The sequence below is a fragment of the Sinocyclocheilus grahami genome, unplaced genomic scaffold (genome assembly GCF_001515645.1).
Source record: "Sinocyclocheilus grahami isolate Dianchi unplaced genomic scaffold, SAMN03320097.WGS_v1.1 scaffold194.1, whole genome shotgun sequence".
Lineage (NCBI taxonomy): Eukaryota > Metazoa > Chordata > Actinopteri > Cypriniformes > Cyprinidae > Sinocyclocheilus > Sinocyclocheilus grahami.
This window is the reverse complement of record NW_015505373.1, coordinates 915,640-936,217: the sequence shown is the minus strand read 5'-3', so window position 1 is coordinate 936,217 and position 20,578 is coordinate 915,640. Positions and strand designations below refer to the sequence as shown.

The 20,578-nt window shown below is 43.3% G+C and overlaps 1 protein-coding gene across 1 annotated transcript in view; it reads right to left on the bottom strand.

The window, feature by feature from the left end:
* The window catches only part of LOC107594982 (voltage-dependent L-type calcium channel subunit alpha-1D-like), a 112,418-nt gene that overhangs the window by 61,066 nt on the left and 30,774 nt on the right, over positions 1 to 20,578 (bottom strand). The window contains 6 exon segments of the mRNA XM_016285228.1: positions 1,322 to 1,491; positions 1,663 to 1,766; positions 8,573 to 8,769; positions 9,004 to 9,156; positions 9,231 to 9,373; positions 13,521 to 13,660. Coding sequence (XP_016140714.1) covers positions 1,322 to 1,491; positions 1,663 to 1,766; positions 8,573 to 8,769; positions 9,004 to 9,156; positions 9,231 to 9,373; positions 13,521 to 13,660 — 907 coding nt within the window.

Genomic DNA, 20,578 nt, shown 5'->3' with positions numbered 1-20,578 from the left:
GTGCATGGGCGTAAATCGCGAGGGGGGGGGGGGGGTCTGGGGTTGGGGTGGTGGTGGCTAGGACACCCCCCAAAATACTTGAAATAATTGGGTAAGTAGTAAAGCAATCTAAATGCAAAAAAGTGTTTTAAGTTTAGAAATGTTTTGAGTACCCCCCCTCCCTTGCCTCGAAGTTGTTTGGTCCACTGCCTGCTTTCCCCCTTTATACCGATACACACAAGAGTCCAGTGGAGAGAACAGAGGGCTTCAGTAGTTATGTGTATGTAGGCTGCCAAGGCTATTTTATTCACTTTAAACATTGGATGAAGGAAGAAAAAAAATCGGTGTGTTATGGGGGGCGGGGCACGAGAGGGGGGGGGGGGGGGGGGATGTCTGGGGTTGGGGTGGTGGTGGCTAGGACACCCCCCAAAATACTTGAAATAATTGGGTAAGTAGTAAAGCAATCTAAATGCAAAAAAGTGTTTTAAGTTTAGAAATGTTTTGAGTACCCCCCCCTCCCTTGCCTCGAAGTTGTTTGGTCCACTGCCTGCTTTCCCCCTTTATACCGATACACACAAGAGTCCAGTGGAGAGAACAGAGGGCTTCAGTAGTTATGTGTATGTAGGCTGCCAAGGCTATTTTATTCACTTTAAACATTGGATGAAGGGATTCTTTCTCTTTAATACAGATTATGCTGGATCATTAATAAATTAGTCATTAAAAAAAATGATGATATCCGATGTATTTTTCTATGAGTGATTGTAAGGTTAGCTTGTTTAATACCGTAGCTTGATTGGATAGTAAGTCTCCCACTACAACTAACAGGGCTATAAGCCTGTGTGTGAACTGATATTAGGCTAATATTGTAGATCTACCGATGTGTTGGGTTTTACTCAATATGATGTTAAGTGCAGTGGGCTTGCTGCGGTTGAATATCTAAATAAGAGACTTCCTCAATCCCAGATGAAACCTAAAATACTATGTGGAGGACGCAAAATAATTTAATAATTATAATATGACCGCATGGTGAACCTATAAACCAAACTCATATTTAAACACGGACTCCATGCTATGTACACATATCTATCCTTACAAGTACAATTTTGCTGTATTATTTGTGTCCCCTTCAAAAATTGCTCTTGAGAAATTTTATGTTTATTGCCCCTCCTACTGTTAGATGAAATTTACGCCCTTGATTGAGTGTATGCATAAACTGATGAACAACTTACATTTGACTAACATTACATTTTTCTCATTTGTGTCCAAAAGGCAGCATGCCTTTCAACAGACCTTCAGACAGATGAAAAGAGGAGAAACAAATGAGTCTTGCATTTTTACGTACGGCTGCGTTTGGCCTCTTGATCTCCCTCCTCATCATTATCAGGGTCGATGTCCTCAGCTTGTGTGATCCAATCTAGATATCCCTTCAGATCCTCCTCAAGCTGCTGCTTCTCACGCAGTTTCTGGAAATCTCCACGAGCCTTGGCCTTCTCGCGCTCCTTAGAGAACTCTCTGTGGTGCACACATGCAGACAAATTCACACTAGCAACAACATATGTATGGAAGAGATCATGTACCCAGATATAGACCATGGAAATTTTGTTTTGGTTATGGCACTTTGAAGGGTGCATCTATGAAATTACAGAAACTGAACGTTAAGAACATTTGGATTAAATAACTCACCCACTTAGAACGCCCAATACTAGATTGAGGACAAAGAAGGAGCCGAAAATGACCAGACTGACAAAATAGACCCAAGGCAACTCAGAGCCCATAGCATCATTCATCTGAAACACACAATGACACACAGCAACTCTCAGATTAACTCAAATATAATAAATAAATAAATACATACGAATAAATAATAATAATAATAAATAAATAATAAAATAATAATAAGTACATCCGAAGATATAATGTCTTTATTGCCTTGTTTTTTTTTTCCAAACCACATTAATTTTGATTTATATTGCTTTGCATGAAATTTAAAAAAAAAATTGTATTCATTAATACGTAATGATAGTTAAGAATTTAGTGAAATACATAGTTAAAACTAACTTGGTGGTTTTGACTCTTACAAGGCATGAAAGAATATGTGTGAATTGAATAATTAAACTGAATCTTTGTGATAAATGCATTCATGTAATAATTTACAGTGAGGTTGCATTCATTAACATCAGCTCATACCACAGCTCTCAGTTAACAATGAAAATAAGTATTTGGTTACACTTTAGAGTAGGGAACACATATTCACTATTAACTAAGAGTCTTCCCTCAATAAACTTCTAATATGCTGATTACTGATAATAAGTAAGGCAGAGGGTTGAAAGTTTATTACAGTAGTTATGTTTAGCTAGGGTTAAGGGATCTAGTCCTGCATTAATATGTGCTTTATAAGTACTAATAAACAGCCAATATATGAGTAATATGCATGCTAATAAGCACCTAGTTAATAGTGAATATTGTTCCCTAGTCTAAGATATTACCTAAAGGGTTATTTTTATACATAATATTAAGCTGAAACATTCCTAATGTAGTAATGCTGACATATAGAACCTTTTTTGTAAAGTGCTCTTGCAAATGGACTTTTACAGTTTATTTATTTAGATTTTGTGTAATTTGAAGCCTCATGTATAAACAGCAGTGGTGGAAAGTAATTTTTACTTTGTTACTGTAATGAAGAACATTTTTCAAGAATCTTATCAGAGTATTTTTATTTTGGTTTTTTATATTTTTGTATTGCTCCACTACATCCCAAAGCCTAATATCATACTTTTTACTTTTTTAATACTTTTTTATACTTTTATAAAAACATATCGTTCCTCATTATTTGACACCAAAGAATCTGATGCCTGCTCAAGACGTGATAGCAATGCCTGATTCATCAAAGAGCTGATCCTTTAAATCGGTTTACAAATCACTCTGAATGATTCATTGGCGAACTGAATCGTCCTGATCAAGGCAGGTCAGGCATGAAGAGGAGAGGAATCTAAATTAATAAAATGCATTTTATTTCTTGAAAACAAAAACAAAGAAGATGACAACACATAATAGTAAACTAACACAACTAAAGGCCTCGATATACTTCAAACGAAGTTCTTTTTCGTTCTTCGTTTCAGGGCAAAAAGAAGTTTGAAAAGGCTAAGCGGCGGTATACTGTTTTCGAACATTCTGACACCCCCGCGATGCTGGAGGCGGGGTTGTAAACATGTGTCACGCCGCCCGCGTGTACCCCCTAAACACAACAACGATGGCGGCTGTGAGAGAAGAACAGTTTCGTAAACATCTGGCAGTAGCATTGATCTATTCAATGGCAAAGAAAAAGAACAAGAACAAGCGACGTAGATTGTATGTGCGTCCACTTAACGAAAACAGAAAGAATGATGGTGATTTTGCCCTTTTTATTCAGCAAATGCGGAGCACAGATGAGGAAGTGCATTTTTCAAACTTCAGAATGTGCGCCGCGTGGTTTGATGATCTCTTGAAAAGGGTATCGCCATATGTGAAACATGCAAAAATGCACAGGACACGGATTTCCACTACGGAGAGACTGGCCTTGACACTTCGAGTACTAGCTTGTGGGGCTACGCAACAAAGTGTGGCTGAAACATTAAAGATTGGACCGTGCACAGCCCGCAAGATAGTCGCGGAGATGTGTTCACCTGTCTGGCCTCCGTGGAATTAGAAACGAACCGGGGGGGGAAAAATCTCACGTCAAAGGAGGTGGAGTTCCAGAACACACCCACCGACTGCGTAATTGCCATGGACCAATGGTAGCTCAAAAGTGTTTAGCAGGCAAAACGAACTCCCCCAAAAGTTTGCTTTGGTGAGCTGTTTCGAACTGCCAAAACGAACTCAAAACGAACTTCGTTTCGGCCTGATTTTGTTCGAAATGCAACAAAGTGTGGCTGAAACATTAAAGATTGGACCGTGCACAGCCCGCAAGATAGTCGCGGAGATGTGTTCACCTGTCTGGCCTCCGTGGAATTAGAAACGAACCGGGGGGGAAAAAATCTCACGTCAAAGGAGGTGGAGTTCCAGAACACACCCACCGACTGCGTAATTGCCACGGACCAATGGTAGCTCAAAAGTGTTTAGCAGGCAAAACGAACTCCCCCAAAAGTTTGCTTTGGTGAGCTGTTTCGAACTGCCAAAACGAACTCAAAACGAACTTCGTTTCGGCCTGATTTTGTTCGAAATGACATCATTTCAGTTCGTTCTTCGATTTAATTTGAAGTATATCGGGGCCTTAACATTGAAAAAACTGAGGGTAATATATTCACAGGATAAAAAGGGGTAAAATAAGGCACAGGTGGGATTACTTAATTAACTTATTGGTAACTAAGGAAACAAACTGGAAACAGGAACAAAGAAGAACAAACTAAAAATGTATCCAAAAACAGAAACCTAAACTACAATGTGCATGACACCAATGGCACTAAAAGTAAGTTACTAAAGTTGAATTTCAGTATTGATAATATTAAATGAAAATCATATATAGGTCATGACTGTCAGTTATTTGTGAACAAAGGTTTTGGTAACATTGAAGCTTTTAAAGCTTTTTTTCCATTGTATGAAATACTTTGTCACAGTCGCTACAGGGTAGGCTACTGTGTAGGCTACTGTGGGTAAAAACTATGAAAAATGCAAAATTAAAATAATGCATTTTAATTACCATGGATATTCCCTGCTGGAAATGGCATTTCAATTGATAAAATGTTCCAATTACTAATCTCCAGTTACTAACCTAAACTTGGCTCCCTGAGATAAGGAAACAAGCATTGCATTGAAAGCTTATGTGGTAAACTCCTGTTTACTCTGACACTGAAGCCTTGTTTTTCCATATTCGTGGTACACGAGCTGTACAAACAAATGGTGCTTCAGCCCGCCAAAAGGGGTGGAGCTGACTGCTATATAAGTTGGCTCTAAGTGCAAATCATCAGACACTTTTGACTGATAACAACACTCATTGACTCGCGAGCAGCACGGTAGCTTACGCAACACTCCTTCCCTTATCTCTGGGAACCGAGGTTACATTAGTAACCAGAGCATTCCCTTTCGAATAGTCTCTACCGATGTGTTAAACGCTAATGGGGAATGCATCCAATTGCACCGTGCTATATGCAAGTGCAGAACAAAGCCGCTCTGTGAGCCCAGCCTCAGAGCGCCCATAATGAGGGCTCCTAAAAGGCATGAGCCAATCATGAGGTCCAAGCCACTAGGCTGGGGTCTACATACAAGACCTTTTCCACTAATATAGGGGATTAGGTAAATTAAAGGGAAAAAATCTGTACCTGAAGGGCAGGGACGTCCAAGTTATAAAATCTGGTGAAGGTAGATGGCAAAGAGCCGCAGGCTGCCGCACAGATTTACCAATTGAAACTCCACTGGGCCAAGCCCAGGAGGAGGCCATTCCTCTGGAGGAGTGGGTCCTTACTCCAATAGGACATTGTAAGCCCATTGTGGCATAAACCAGGACTATAGTGTCAACTATCCAGAGAAATCTATCCTGCTTCGTGATTGGCAGCCTTTTAGAGCACTCTCTGAAGCATACAACGAGCTGCTCTGAGTACAGAAAGTAGCCAGAGCACTCAACATTCACTCTAAGAGTAAATTGGGACCCCACTCTTCCTTTGAGTTAGGAAGAGCTAGAAAGGTGATGACTTGTGCCTGACTCTAACCTCCAAAAAGGTGTTAGTCATTCTCACAGGGAGCTGTAAAGACTCCCATCAAGGGGCCAGACATGAAGGTGCCACAGCTCGGGCCAGGGATGCCAAATCATGACTCTCGCTTGAGAGAGGAAAACCGTCCTCAATGGAATTGGCCAAGGAGCTGCCAATAGGAGTTGAATTAACTTGGATCATTTGAAACGTCTGGGGGAGTCGTCTCCATTCTCCTGGAGCTACATTGCCCTTGGACAGCATGTCCGCACCTTGGTTCAGACTTCCGGGCACGTGAACTGCCCTCAGTGAGAGCAGGTTGCACTGTGTCCATAGGAGGAGGTGTCTCACCCTCCTATAAAGGGAGTGTCACCTGACACAGGCCCTGTTCTACGGGAGCTCCCCAACCTTGGAGGCATCTGTCCTGACTACCTTCCTTCTGGAGGTCTGTCCCAATGAGAAGGTTTTGCAAGGGGCCACGGCACTGATGCAGGGGTGGATAACTTTGAGGTGAAGATGTCCCAGGCACCAACTGTGGGACGGTATACAGGCTTTGAGTCAGAACTGGAACAACGCCTTTAGCTGCTGAATTATCAGCGAGTGTTCTGGCGCGACTCAGGCCCACATCTGGGACGAAACAATAATTGTGCCCAGGCAGACTACTCGTTGGCTGGGAGACACAAGGCTTCAGGTGGCTGAGCAGCAGCGACCTGTGAGTGAGAAGTTCCAGCTCCGATCTGGCTAACACCAGCCAGTTGACAAGACAGCCCATAATGGGGATTCCCATCTGCCTCAGAGGGGAAAAGAGCCGCATCGATGCACTCCACCAAGTGTATGCACCAGAGACAGGCCGAAATGGAGGACTGAGTATTGATAAGCCACCTCCTTGAATGTAAATGTCAAAAATGGTCTGTGATGAGGGGCTATCTGGATGTGACAGTAAACATCTTTCAGATTCAGCAATAAAAAGCAGCCCCCTTGGCATATTTGCTCAAGGATGTGCTATAAAGTTAATATCGAGGATGGGCCCGAGCCTACCACCTTTCTTGGGAACAAGGAAGTAATGGCTGTAAAAGCTTGCTGTTCACTGGGGGAACCATCTCTACGGCTCCCTCTGCAAACAGACTTTACACTTTGGCCTGGAGAACACGTGAATTGTCAAAAAGCACCTCTGAAGCGAGGAGGTCTCCGAACAAATTGTAGCCTCATTCTGTGTTCTGCAGAACCCAGCTTGACATGCCCAGGATGGCTTCCCAAGCCTGGAGCCGGGCGGCAAGTGGTCTGAGATTTCCGAGTGGCAGGTCACTGCATGGAGGCAGGGAACTGACATTCATAGTATTGATATTTTGAGTATGTGGTTCCGCTATTCCAGTGGTAATTTGCTCGGGTAAATGGGGAAGGATGGCCACAGAATTAACAATGCTTCCATCGCCCGGAGCTAAACGGGGAATTGGAAAGCGAGCATGAGACTTCTTTTTGTGAGGTCCAGCCTCAGCACGACCTGGCCCTCTTCTTTTTCTCTCTGCATAGGGATTGAGATGGCTTCTGTGGCTCAGGGTGCTACGCCACCCCCAAGGCTCTGATTTTGGCCAAAGCTGAGCTGGAGACAGCGAGAGCTTCGCAAGCTGCTGGGAAGATAAAGCCATCTGGTGACCTGAACCAGCCGCCGAGCTGGAACGCTTAGGGGAGACAGGGGAGTCAAGGAAGGCGATTTTGTCTGTGTCCTTGATCTCATTCAAATTTAGCCAAAGGTGGCTATTGCCTGTGCAATTGTGGTAGCCATATCACCCTGTAGCCCAAGACTGGTTGACCACTGAAACTAAGGAGGGTTGAGCCTGGAGACCTCCAAGGAAATAAGGTGTTAATGAGCAGTGGGTGCTCACCCTGTGGTCTGTGTGGGTCCTAGCGCCCCAGTATAGTGATGGGGACACAATACTGTCAACAAGCACCGTCCTTCGGATGAGACGTTAAACCGAGGTCCTGACTCTCTGTGGTCATTAAAAATCCCAAGATGTCTTTCGAAAAGAGTAGAGGTGTGACCTCGGCATCCTGGCCAAATTTGCCCACTGGCCTCTGACCATCATGGCCTCCTAACAATCCCCATATCTACTGATTGGCTTCATCACTTTGTCTCCACCAGTAAGCTGGTGTGTGGTGGGTGTTCTGGCGCACTATGGCTGCCGTCACATTATCCAGGTGGATGCTGCACACTGGTGGTGGATGAGGAGATCCCCCCTCACAATATAAAGCACTTTGAGTGCCTAGAAAAGCTAATAAATTAGTATTATTATTAATAGATGTGCAGCGACCGCCTCCTCCAGAGGGAGAGCTTGCCATATCCCTTTTCTTCAGCGCCGTCAAAGGAGGTGAGGGTGGCAAAATTAGAATAGTGGAAGTTCATCGTGAACTTCTGGGGGGAAAACTGCGCCAGTCCCTGGTGTTCTATTCGATAGGGAACACCTACATTTTATTACATTAAAGTATGTTTTGGTAATTAAATTAAATGTTTGCTTATTTTCAGATCAATACATATTAAGTTTCTTCATCTACTACTCTTCCATATTGAAGGATTAAATATATAAAAATGCAGAATAAATAAACATGGTATATTGATCAGTGCTTTTAATACTTAAGTACATTAAAAATCAAGTACTTTTGTACTTTTAAAAAAGTAAAATTGAAAAGGATTACTTTCACTTCAGTAATACTGTATTATTGTATCTGTACTTCATCCAGCACTGATAAGAAGAGGCTGACATGTTCTGACTTTGTCCCTTCAGTCTTAGAGGGTCAATCTCATTAGCATCTATTGAGCTCTCTGTGTGTCATGGAAAAGTGCTTAGAGCGGAAGTGGACGCTCCCAGCAGGAAAAAGCAAAGAGAATGCTAGCAACAGTGAACATTTAAGTGACAGGAAGACGTTGCGAGTCTCACCCAGTACAGCACGTCAGTCCAGCCCTCCATGGTGATACACTGGAAGACAGTCAGCATGGCAAACAGGAAGTTGTCAAAGTTTGTGATGCCATTGTTGGGTCCATGCCAACCATCCCTACACATAGTGCCATTGAGAGGGCAGTGTCTCCCATGACCAGTAAGAGAACAGGGAGCTGGGTCCTCCTCTGCTAATGCACCTGTGTGGAGAATGAGAAATATGTGGCTCATTCTCAGGAAATGGTGCCATTTATGTACTGTGTGTATGAGCACCCTAGTTAGAATATCTTTAAGACCCATTATTTGATGCATTTTGGTGCGTGTATGTGTGTGTGTGTGTGTGTTTGTGTGTGTGTGTATAATGCAAAATACATTTTCAAAACTGAACAAGTATTGTTTATAAATTAGTCTAATGAATGTGAGAACACACTGACGCGTGCCGTTCAGATAGCAGGTTGCATGCATCTTCCCGATGAACAGCTCCAGCCCGATGATGGCATAGATGATGATGACGAAGAGTACAAGCAGAGCAATGTGCAGCAGAGGAACCATGGCTTTAATGATGGAGTTCAGCACTACCTGTAAGCCTACACACACAAATATTATCAGCATGTTATCAGGGTGTTCTGGCTGTGAATGCTGGGTAAAGATGGTGACGCACTTGGCACTCCTGACACCAGGCGGAGGGGCCGCAGAACTCTAAATGCTCGTAAAGCCTTGACATCGAACCCGCCCGGCTTGCCACCTGACTGCCCGCTGACATCTCGATCTTTGGTTACCAGCTCCAGCACGACACTGAAGAGACTAAACACACACACATACACAAACACTCATCAGTATTAACAATAATAACAGAATGAGAGTTCAGGCTATTACTATCAGATTATTATGTTATGTAGAACATTTTAAGTTAAATGTAACAGCAGAAGACGATAAAATAGTGAAATTGTGCGTAATGGAGAGAACAAATTACATAAAATGAATGAAGGTCAATGTAATAATGATTAAATCAATTAACATCCACCATACTATATTCTTCTATCTCTTTCCTTTGTGCAAACTAGGGCTGTGCAAAAAATCGAATGCGATTTTCATGCACACTTTTTCAGTAAAGCTGCTCCTGTGATTAGTAGCAAATCTCCAGCACGTGCTTTCAGCGATGAATCTGCATTTTTTGGCAATCACCTGCGATTTTTAACGCAATTTTGTGAAGCTTGTCAGTGAACTACGGCTCTGTGTAGTAAATGCTGCTCCATCTGAAAGCACGTGCTGGAGATTTACTACTAATCAGAAGAGCGGCTTTACTGACGATATGCGCATGATAATCGCATTTCGATTTTTTGCACAGCCCTAGTGCAAACAGAGATGTTTTGCTTTTGGATGATCATTCAAAATTTCCAAGGCGTTGTTGTTCATGCAGTCTACAGCACAAACCTTGTTTTTTTTGTTTTATTTTGTTGATTGCTGGCTGGTTTTGGGAAAGAAACCCATTCACTAGCCTCTCCAGATATCTAGTATCTTAATTTCATTTATCATCACAACACCTTTTTACCATAACGTTGGGATGTCAGATAGAACAGACAAACAAAATGGCAGATAACAACAAGGCCTGTCAGCGCAGCAGTTTAATTGGCTATTTGGGCTGTCAGTCATTTATATGTTTTTTTTATACTTACTTCACTATTGCTTAGGGATGTATAAATAATTAACATACAAAACTAAAAATGGTGATAACCAAAAAAAATAATTTTAGGTAAAAAAAAAAAAATCTGACAAAGAGCAAATAGTAAAAATGCAACTGCATCTATTTTTTCCACAATGCACAACGGGTACCACCACCATATCCAAAAATCTAATTATTTTAGCTGGATTAACTTATTTTTAATGATTACTTAGCTTTACATACTGATCAACATGAACACAAAAACTTGACTGGTGTTTCTCTGGGGGAAAAACAATTGCATACAAAATATGTATGTTAATTACAATAATAAGCTCATACCACTTACTTGATAGTACCTCAATTTGAAATTAGAGAAATAAAAATCTGACTGCTGTTTCAGTTTTTGAGAAGCTATAGTTAAGTGTTCTTAATTGTGTACAGATAAATATAGAGAAGCAGACAGATTGTTATCTTATTTAAGCCAGATGAAAAGTAATGCTTAGGAAAGTTATCATGACTTTTTATCACTGTGAATAAAGCACTGAAAAGCTAGTGATGACAAAGGTGCTGAAGGTGGTACAGCATTACAAATACTATTTACAGAAATAACAAATTAATATAGGGCGCAATGTCGAGTCAGGTGGGTTTTATCTTTTGCATATTTCATAGACCTGTATCAAATAACACTCATCTGGCTAGGGAATGTCACAGATGAGATTCGTGTGATCCCTGAGGATCCTACAGCAGCACAATCGCCATCCAGCATGACCTCTGACTTCATGCACTGGATGTGGAGTTAATCTCATTACATCAGGTCAGAGATCAGCACTAGATCAGGTTGTAAGCTCTTGTGAACAGTTGCCAGCTATGTGCCAGACAAAATCCTTTCAACAATTTCCAGCTGACATGAACTACTTCCAACAGAGTTGTTCAATCATGACATTCATTTGTAGCCCAACACAGAAGACCAATTCGTTGTCATTAAAACACCATTTAACACATGCTATTTGATGGTAAACACACAAAGTAACACTTACAAGACATCAGACAAGTAAAAATCTGAATACACAACTGATAAACATAAACTGAAAAACACATTAATAACAGTTTAGTAATAAAACAATATTTTTATATATTTTACAAACAATATTTCTTACATTTTGCCCAAGAGCAAAGTTCTTTGGAACAGTGGTTTTGGGAAACGTAACTATTTTTGGGTTTTTTGTAATGATGAAACTTGTGACCATAGTTGGCTAAAGGCTGAAATAAAAAACCTTTGCCCAGATTTTTGCCCCGATTTTCAGTCTGGACAAGTTGACGCTAGCTGTTGAAAATCAGAGCCAGTCAAATGTAAATTCATGTCCCAGTCACATTTCTTGGTTAAATAAACATTACTATCAGAAAGAAAATCTATTTTATATTTTTACATTACCAACATAATCAATATTCTATTTATTAAAGCCAAATATGAAGTTAGTGTTTTTAAGCATTTTACATTTATTCCAAAATAATAACTCAAGGCAGATTTTGATGTAACAAAGTGGTTAAATCTAAGTTTTTTAATTAGTCTTCCCATTAACGCCATTATATTGTTCATTCAGACTGATTTGTGAAAGCAAACAAGCACAAGAGGTGGGATTTATCAAATGAACAAATCACAGCCAAACATAACCAGTCATATCCAATCATATCGTGATGGAGACATTGTGTTCTCCCATTCATTCTCAATTACATTATTTAAACCTGCTTTTGCGCAGCTGCTGATCCAGAGAGAGCAGCGCTCATCATGTGATGTAAAGCTTAATGTTTGAAAGTGAACATTTTTCGAATTAATGCCCGAATTAATGCTCCTCGCGACAGCCCCTCCTTGGCAAATTCCTCTGAGGAGGGATCTCCTTTCGCGGGCGATGAGCCCGTGTTCTCTCGTGTACTCGCCTCAGGTAGGCAGTAACACCGGACCCGCTCGGTGTCGATCACGCTTGCTGCGCCATTCCCCTCTAAGCTTCTCAGTTCAGTTCCCCATGGCGAACCCTGTTGGAGTTCCTCCCGCACCCTCGGCGGTCAGGCGTGGCGGAGCGCCAGATGCCAGGCTCAGCACTCGTGTGCATGCCCAAGGTCAGCTCTCGGGCGAGATCCCAATTAGTCAGTCACGGGAACGAGGGTTACACAAGTAACCGAGACATTACGTCTTTTGGATTAAGGCCAAGATTTGAATCTTAAGTAACATCAGAAATGTTCACTGTTTAAAGGACGTTATATGCTTGTGAAAAAAGTGCTTAATTATATTAAATGTGCACTTGTAGTGTACTTCAAATCTTAGAGAATATGATTTAAAACTGTACTTGCAGATAATATAATATCAATGAAATAAAATGCCACTTAAGTGTATTTAAAGACAGTATACTTGTTTCTTAGCACACTTATGTACTTTATATTAATGTCAGTTTTACTTTAAAGTATAGTTAATTCATTATGACTTCATCATTTGACATGCTTTAAAGAAGTACACTTATTTTGCTGTGTTGACTAACATAAAGCACATGTGAAGTGTTTGATTAAAATTGCAACTATATTGTGTTATCTGATGTTATATTTAAAGGTAATACATTTTACTGAATTGTAACATCATTTCGAATATATTTAAATACACAAAATACAAGTTTCAATTTTACATTTACCATAAAAGCTTGTCAGTACATTTGGCAGTACACTCATACTTCAAAGACGAGGTGTAATAATGAAATGACATATAAAGATGTGCTGAAGTCCTACTTAAGTGGGTTAAAAAAGCAGTTCAGCTAAATGCATTAAATGCATTTTCATTTAATTGCAAATAACATACAATTAAGTGTTCAAAAATATTACAGGACAAAGGAATATAAAATCAAACATGCATGTGTGTGTGTGTGTGTGTGTGTGTGTGTGTGTGTACCTCCTTTACCATAATTTGGGGACAAATTTGTACCCAAAAGTGAGCTAAACCTGACAAAATCTCCAAAAACCTCCCTTTGGGGACATCCTCATTTTTAAAGCTGGTTTAAAAATAAAGTAAACCAATTTTTTTTTTTAATTGTAAAAATGCAGAAAGTTTCCTGTAAGGGGTAGGTTTAGGTGTAGGGTTGGTGTAGGGCGATAGAATATACGGTCTGTACAGTAGAAAAACCATTACGCCTATGGATTGTCCCCATTTAGATAGCTAAGTAAACGTGTGTGTGTGTGTGTGTGTGTGTGTGTGTGTGTGTGTGTGTGTGTGTGTGTGTACGCAGATGTGTGTGACTGTTCACTTACCCTACTATGACGATGACAAAATCCAACATATTCCAGCCGTTTCTCACATAGGAGTTTTGGTGCATCACAAGTCCATAAGCTATGATCTTGAGGAAGGTTTCAATCGTGAAAATTATCAGGAAGGCATATTCTACCGTTTCCTGTGAAACACAATGATAGAAAAGCAAGATTTTAGTTCTATGCAGCTGTTTTAATTTGTAGAACAACAAGAGCATGTGATTGGTAAATCAATTTGACATAGAGAATGAGAAAAATCAATATGCATAAAACATTGCTGTTACAGATTTAATATAAACATTTCACATATATTTTGCATATAAACGTAGATACATAGAGCACATCAGATATGATAAACATGGAAGCTTGTGGGTGTGCATCACATGCTAGAACAAACCCTTTTGGCTCTCATGCATTACACTCACATGTTTATCATATGTGATGTGTGTGTCGATCATTGTTTAGATGTTAATAAAAGCCTAAATTACACGTGTTCATATCATATATATTTACAAGACTGGAACTAAACCGCTCTGATGGAGATCAGATTGAACTGCAGGTAAATGTGCATGCTCATGAAAGATGACGAAAGAGACTACATTCCAAAGTAGTGCATATTTGTAGGTTTTGGAACACAAACTAAAGGATATCAACCTCACGATCTTCAACATGTAAAAGTGCTCTACCATTGAGATGTAAGCCTGATGCAGATGAGGACATTTTGATGAGATATGGTCAAATTTGAAACAATTAGGATTAAAGCTGCATCAGTTGGATATAAACTAGCCTTCCAATAGAGAAATGAATAGAAGATGTTCATCATACAGTATTTTGTTTGCAAAGACAAATAACATTTTGTCTGCAAACTGAATCAAGCATTTACATCCTAAAGAAAGCGCCTGTTTTATGCGTCTTTTTTCTATTCACAAAGACAGAAATCTGAAACTACCTTGACTTTCTTTTTATTAAGAATACAACAATTGTTTCTATTGTCACATCCTTTCTCTCTCTATCTTTTTTTATATAACTTGCTACATATAACTAGCATTCCAAACAACTCTTAATTTCTGGTACAAACAGAAAACAATACATTTCCTTATAACTTATGTATATTAATTTCACATTTCCATTAGAACAGTTTTCACATTTCTTCTTCTTTTTTTCTCATGTGATATAGTCTTTTAAGTATTGAGGTTTCTTTATCAAAAGTCCTGCTTTTGTGACAACAGATGCTGGGATGTCTGTCTGTTTGGTGTTCTGCATCTGATTTTCCACATTGTTGGATGTTTGCGATTGAGCATCTGCAGTTCCTAAATGTTTTGTATTGTCAGGAGCAATAGTCTCTGTTTGGTTAGAGACTCTGGGGGTCATTCGCTGGTCCCTTCAGAGATGTCTCCTGTTCCTCCTTATAACGCCTCCAGAATCCAACTGGACACTGTAGGATCCTGAGTCGGTGGGCTCCACCGCTGTCCCCTTTCTCCAGAACTTATGAGGCTCAAATGGTTGTATTCTCACAGGGTCACCTTGTTTTAGTGTCTCTAAGTCTTTGGCTGATCTGTTGTAGTATGTTTGTTGCCGTTGTTGATTTGTTGTCAATTCTCTCAAAGAATTCTGAATCTTTGGTTGCAGGAGGCTGGTTTTCGTGGGTAGAAGTGTCTTTGTGTGATGGCTCAGTAGCCTCTCTGCTGGGCTGGTTGACAATCCATGTGTTGGTGTGTTTCTATGATCTAGGATTGCTAAATATGGATCCTGTCTTGACATTTGTGCTATAAGCATCAATCACTTGGCAGTTTTGACTGCTGATTCTGCCTTGCCATTACTCTGAGGATAGCCAGGTGATGAGGTTTTGTGCATAAATGCCCAATGGTGACTGAACTTCTGGAACTCCTGTGACGAAAACTGTGGGCCATTGTCAGAGATGACGATGTCTGGAATATCCTGACGGGTGAAGTGACCTTTCAGCTTTCTTATGACAGTAGTAGATTTGGTGTCTGGCAGATAATCAATTTCCCAAAAATTGGAATAGTAGTGTAATTAGATAGACCTTGTTGTCCAAAGTAAACAGGTCCGTGCCTACCTTGGCCCAAGGTCTGTCCGGCATATCATGTGTACGCAGTGTCTCCTTTTGCTGGTTACAGTCCACTGCGCGGGAGGTGTCACACTGCTGTACATATGATTTGATCTGCTCGTTCATTCCTTGCCAGTACACACACTCTCTGGTATCCTTTCACACCTAAATGAGATTGCGTTATTCCCCTCCAAAGCTGCTTAGGGATAACAGCTCGTTCACCTCAAAACAATGCCAAACTGGTAGCTCAACTCCTCTTGAAACAGATAATAATTACCTATTTCTTGTGGTGTGTCAGTCTTGTTCTTTGGCCAACCTTGTATTATGGCTTTAATCAGTGTCTGCAAAGTTTTGTCCTCTTTTGTTGCAGAACAGATTAACCCAAGTCTGTCCGCTGAGATCGGTACATGTTGTGTCATGTTAATTGTCTCTAACTCTGCTTCAACAGCTCCAGTAGCCCCATTCTGTGCGTGTTAGTGCTCTGCTTGTGAATGCTACTGGCTTACCTCCTTGCATGAGTGCAGCACCAAGGCCTCCCTCCGAGGCATCACATTGGATGGTAAGTTCTTCATCAGGGTCGTAATACTTTAACACTGGAGCATTTAGGATTGTTTCTTTTATATTACAGAATGCCTCTTCATGCTGCGCAGTCCATCTCCATTCACAGTCTCTGTGCGTCAACTGTCTCAGGGCCTCACACTGGTCAGAAAGATGTGCACAAAACTTTGAGAGGTAATTTACCATCCCTTAGTAGTCTCTGAACTGCTTTTACATCTGTTGGTTTCTGCATGCGTGTTATTGCTCGAACTTGGTCTATTTTCAATCTATCAGATGTCAGGAGGTGTCCGATGTAAGAGACTTCTCTTTGTCTCAATTTGAACTTATCAGCATTTAGCTTGATGCCTTTCTCTCTGCATCGCACTAGAAATGCTTTCAGATTTTCATCATGGTCTCTCTCAGCTGATTCTTGTGTCTCTCCTTGTCCTGTAATGAGCACATCATCAGCAATGATGTATATTCCTGGCAGGCCCTCTAATGCGAGTGTGAGCTTCCTCTGAAAGATTTCAGGGGCCGGATGCAGTCATCAATACCTGCCGAATGTGGAAGAGAATGTGGTGAGATAGCTGGATTCTTCCTCCAGCTTGATGTGCCAGAATCCACTTTTAACACAGTAAGTGTTTACGCACACAGTAAACACTTTGGCTTTTGACAGTTCAGGGAGTATGTCATCAATAGTGGGTAGTTGGAAATGACAGCGCTTTAAAGCTCTGTTTAAAGGTCTTGAATCTATACATACTCTGAGACTGCCACTGGGCTTCTGTACGACCACCATACTACTGATCCAAATCTTCCTTCAAAGGTTTCATCATGGCCACTGGAACCCTTCTTTTTGGGAGCTGTACAGGTTTTACAGTGTTATCAATCTCAATTTTGTACTCTCCCTCCAGGCAGCCATCACCCGGGAATAAATACATCAGCATATTCAGTCTTTATCTGCTGTAGTGACCACTGGCTGGTTGCGGACATTCCTTTGGTGACTATACTGCCTATTGCAAGAATGTTCTCGTAATGCACTTTGATGAGCTTCATAGCTTCACTTGTTTTCTTCCCTATTAGGGGGACAGTACAATTGTTATCCACCACCTGGAATTCCAGCCTGTACAGTTTGTGGTTTCTCGGGTTTCATACTTTTAGTTTGTACTTTCCTAGTGGTCTCACTTTGCTTTGGTTGTACATTATTAGCACAGTCTTTGTATCCTCCAGTTTTATATCTGGACTCTGCAGACTGATAAGAATTACATTACAGCTTGCTCCACGGTCAATCTGAAATTTCACATGGTCCTTTCCCAAAAGCATCCCTGCGTACAGCTGTTTTCTTTTCATTGTCTTTCTCTTTTTTGATTACAGTCTCTGGATTTGCTACACCCACAGTGAGGATGTCCTCATACTCATCACTGTCCTGTTCAGTCACTTTGTTTACTGATTTATGGTTTCCTTGTCTCAGCTGGGCTCTACATTTAACTGCATTTAACTTTCCACACTTTTTACATTTCTTACCAAAAGCTTGGCATTTCTGTTTGTTCTTTTCATGCTCTTTACCACAGAATCTGCACGTGATCATACTGCCGGGTGGATGGCAATCTAGACGTGCTCCTTGTCTGGCTTCTACCGCTGCACCTGCAATGGCTTTGCTGTTCTGTCGCGACAGCTCCGCATATACGTATGCACGTCTGTAGTGTTAAATCTTTCTCACGAAGCAGTCTCTCTCTCAGTCCTTCGTTGTTAATTCTGCATACTATTCTGTCATGTATGAGTGAGTCTTTGATTTCTCCAAAGATGCATGTTTTAGCAAGCATTCATAACTCCATGACGAATCGATAATTTATTTGACTAGCTCTCTGGCTTTTTGAGAAGAATCGATAACAATTGTTCCCTTTTAGTCAGTCACGTTCTACGTTACGTCAGTCGTGACTGATGAATTGGGATCTCGCCCGAGAGCCACCTGGGGTTTCCGGACGAGTGTGCTGTGTCCTCGGACAGGGCGGGGTCCAGCATCTTGTGTGGGACACAGGCAGAGGACAGGATGTCAATCACTGCATCGGAGGGCGAGCTAGGCTCTGGAGATGAGGATTCGGCTGCGCTGCCACTGTCAGGTTGAGTGGCGTTGCCCGAGTCAGATCCAGAGCTGACCGCTGTGCTTTCCCGGCCCGCCAAGAGTGTCGGGCTGCACTGGAGGCCTCCTCCTTCTCCCGAACGCTCGAGGCTGGATGATTGGTTCCTGGGGGCACAGACCGGGCGTCGGCAACCGCCTCCGGTTCCATTCTTCCCGGAAGTGCATGAGAAGGTTACTAAGTCTTGGAAGGCACCTTTTTCTGCCCAAAACAGACTTGGTGCCTCCTCCGTCCTCACCACCCTCGACGGGGGGGGCGGCCCAAGGGTATGTGGACATCCTTCCGGTTGAGCTCGCTATTGCCATGCAGCTCTGCCCGCAAAGCGCCGCCGCCTGGAGGGGTAGTCCACGCCTTCCGTCCAGGGTCTGTAAGTTCTCGTCTGCTCTGACAGCTAAGGCTTACAGTGGTGCCGGACAGGCCGCTTCCGCCCTGCATGCCATGGCCCTCCTGCAAGTCCACCAGGCCAAAGCATTGAAGCAGTTGCACGAGGGTGGTGCTGACCCAGGTGTACTGCAGGAACTGCGCACGGCGACGGACCTCGCGCTTAGGTCGACGAAAGTCAAGGCGCGGGCCCTGGGTCAGACGATGTCCACGTTGATGGTCCAGGAGCGCCACCTATGACTGACCTTGGCGGATATGAGGGAGACCGACAAGCATTGCTTCCTGGACTCCCCGATCTCCCAGGCCGGCCTATTCGGCGACGCGGGGGAGGGCTCTGCCCAACAGTTCTCCGCTGCACAGAAGCAGACGGAGGCATCTCAATACATCCTGCCCCGGCGGTCGGCTGCTGTAGCCACCCCACCGCCGGCTGCAGCCCCTCTGTCTGCTCGTCGCCGACAGCGCCCTCCGGAAAGCGGCGCAGCCCATCTCCGCCCCTGCCAAGCCCGTGAAGCGCCAGGGCGGGCGGCGTCCCTGGGACGGGCGACCCGGGGTTCTTGGATCCGGCTCTTCAGGAGATGGTGACCGCACCACTCCTTCCCCCGATGGAGGGCTGGGTGGAGAAACCTTTGTTCCTGGTTTTTTCTGTTCCGCCACTGGCTACCCAGCCAGTGGTGCCCAAAACCTCAACAGAAGAGCAGGTTCCTTTTTCTCCGGGTTCCAAGAGGGCGAGGATGGCAGTGCGCGAGACCCAGTCTCCACATGGCAGTCCCCCTCTCCCTTCGCAATGGGCAGCAGGGTTCAGTTCAAGGATGCTATGCCCCCTCACGAGCCCCCTGCCCAGCCGTGGAGCCAGGTAAGTGGTGCACCGCGCACTCAGACCCCACCCTGGGACGCACGAAAGCCTCCCAGGTTGGGTCCCTGTGTTCCACTGCGCTGCCCCACTGCGGGTACATCGGTGGTTTCCCTAGTCCCGCCTGTTCAGTCGCTGGGGGCCTGGTTAGCGTGCCCCAGGCCGTCTCGCTGGCTCATGTGAACCGTCAGACTCTGCTATGCAATTCAATTCGCCCGGTGCCCTCCCAAGTTCAGGGGCATTCGGTTCTCCTCTGTGCTGGACAGGGATGCTCCTGTCTTGCGTGAAGAGATCATGCTCGAGGCCATGCCCGAGATGGGCATGGCACGGCACTTATCGGGTTTCTGTTACCCCGTGCTGCCGTCAGACCTTCAGCCCGTGGGCAGATCTTGCCTTTCTTCAGACAGGGGTGTCCCTTGGGCAAGTATCCAGGCATGTTGTTGTGTCAAATGCTTTGGGGACACTCAGGTAGACCTGTTTGCCTCCCCGGACACGTCCCATTGCCAGTTGTTTTACTCCATGGCCGAGTGAACCCTCGGCACGGACGCACTGGCGTGCAGCTGGCCTCGCAGCCTACGCAAATATGCGTTTCCCCCAGTGAGCCTTCTCGCACAGACACTGACACCTCTTGGTAGCGCCATGTTGGCCCAGTCGGACTTGGTTCCCCGAACTGATGCTCCTCGCAACAGCCCCTCCTTGGCAAATTCCTCTGAGGAGGGATTTCCTTTCTCAGAGAGGGGGCACCCTCTGGCACCCGCGTCCAGACTTGTGGAATCTCCACTTATGGTCCCTGGATGGGACCCGGAGGTCTCCAGCGGTAGTAAACACCATCACTTCAGCCAGAGCCCCGTCTACCAGACACGCTTACAGGATGAAGTGGAACCTGTTCGTCGATTGGTGATCTTCCCGCCAGGAAGACCCCCGTAGATGCCCGATCGGAGTCGTGCTTTCTTTCCTGCAGGATGGATTGGAGCGAAGGCTGTCTCCCTCCACCCTCAAAGTGTATGTTGCCGCCATTGCCGCGCATCACAAGGCAGTAGACGGTAAGTCTTTGGGGAAGCACGACTTGGTCATCAGGTTTCTCAGAGGG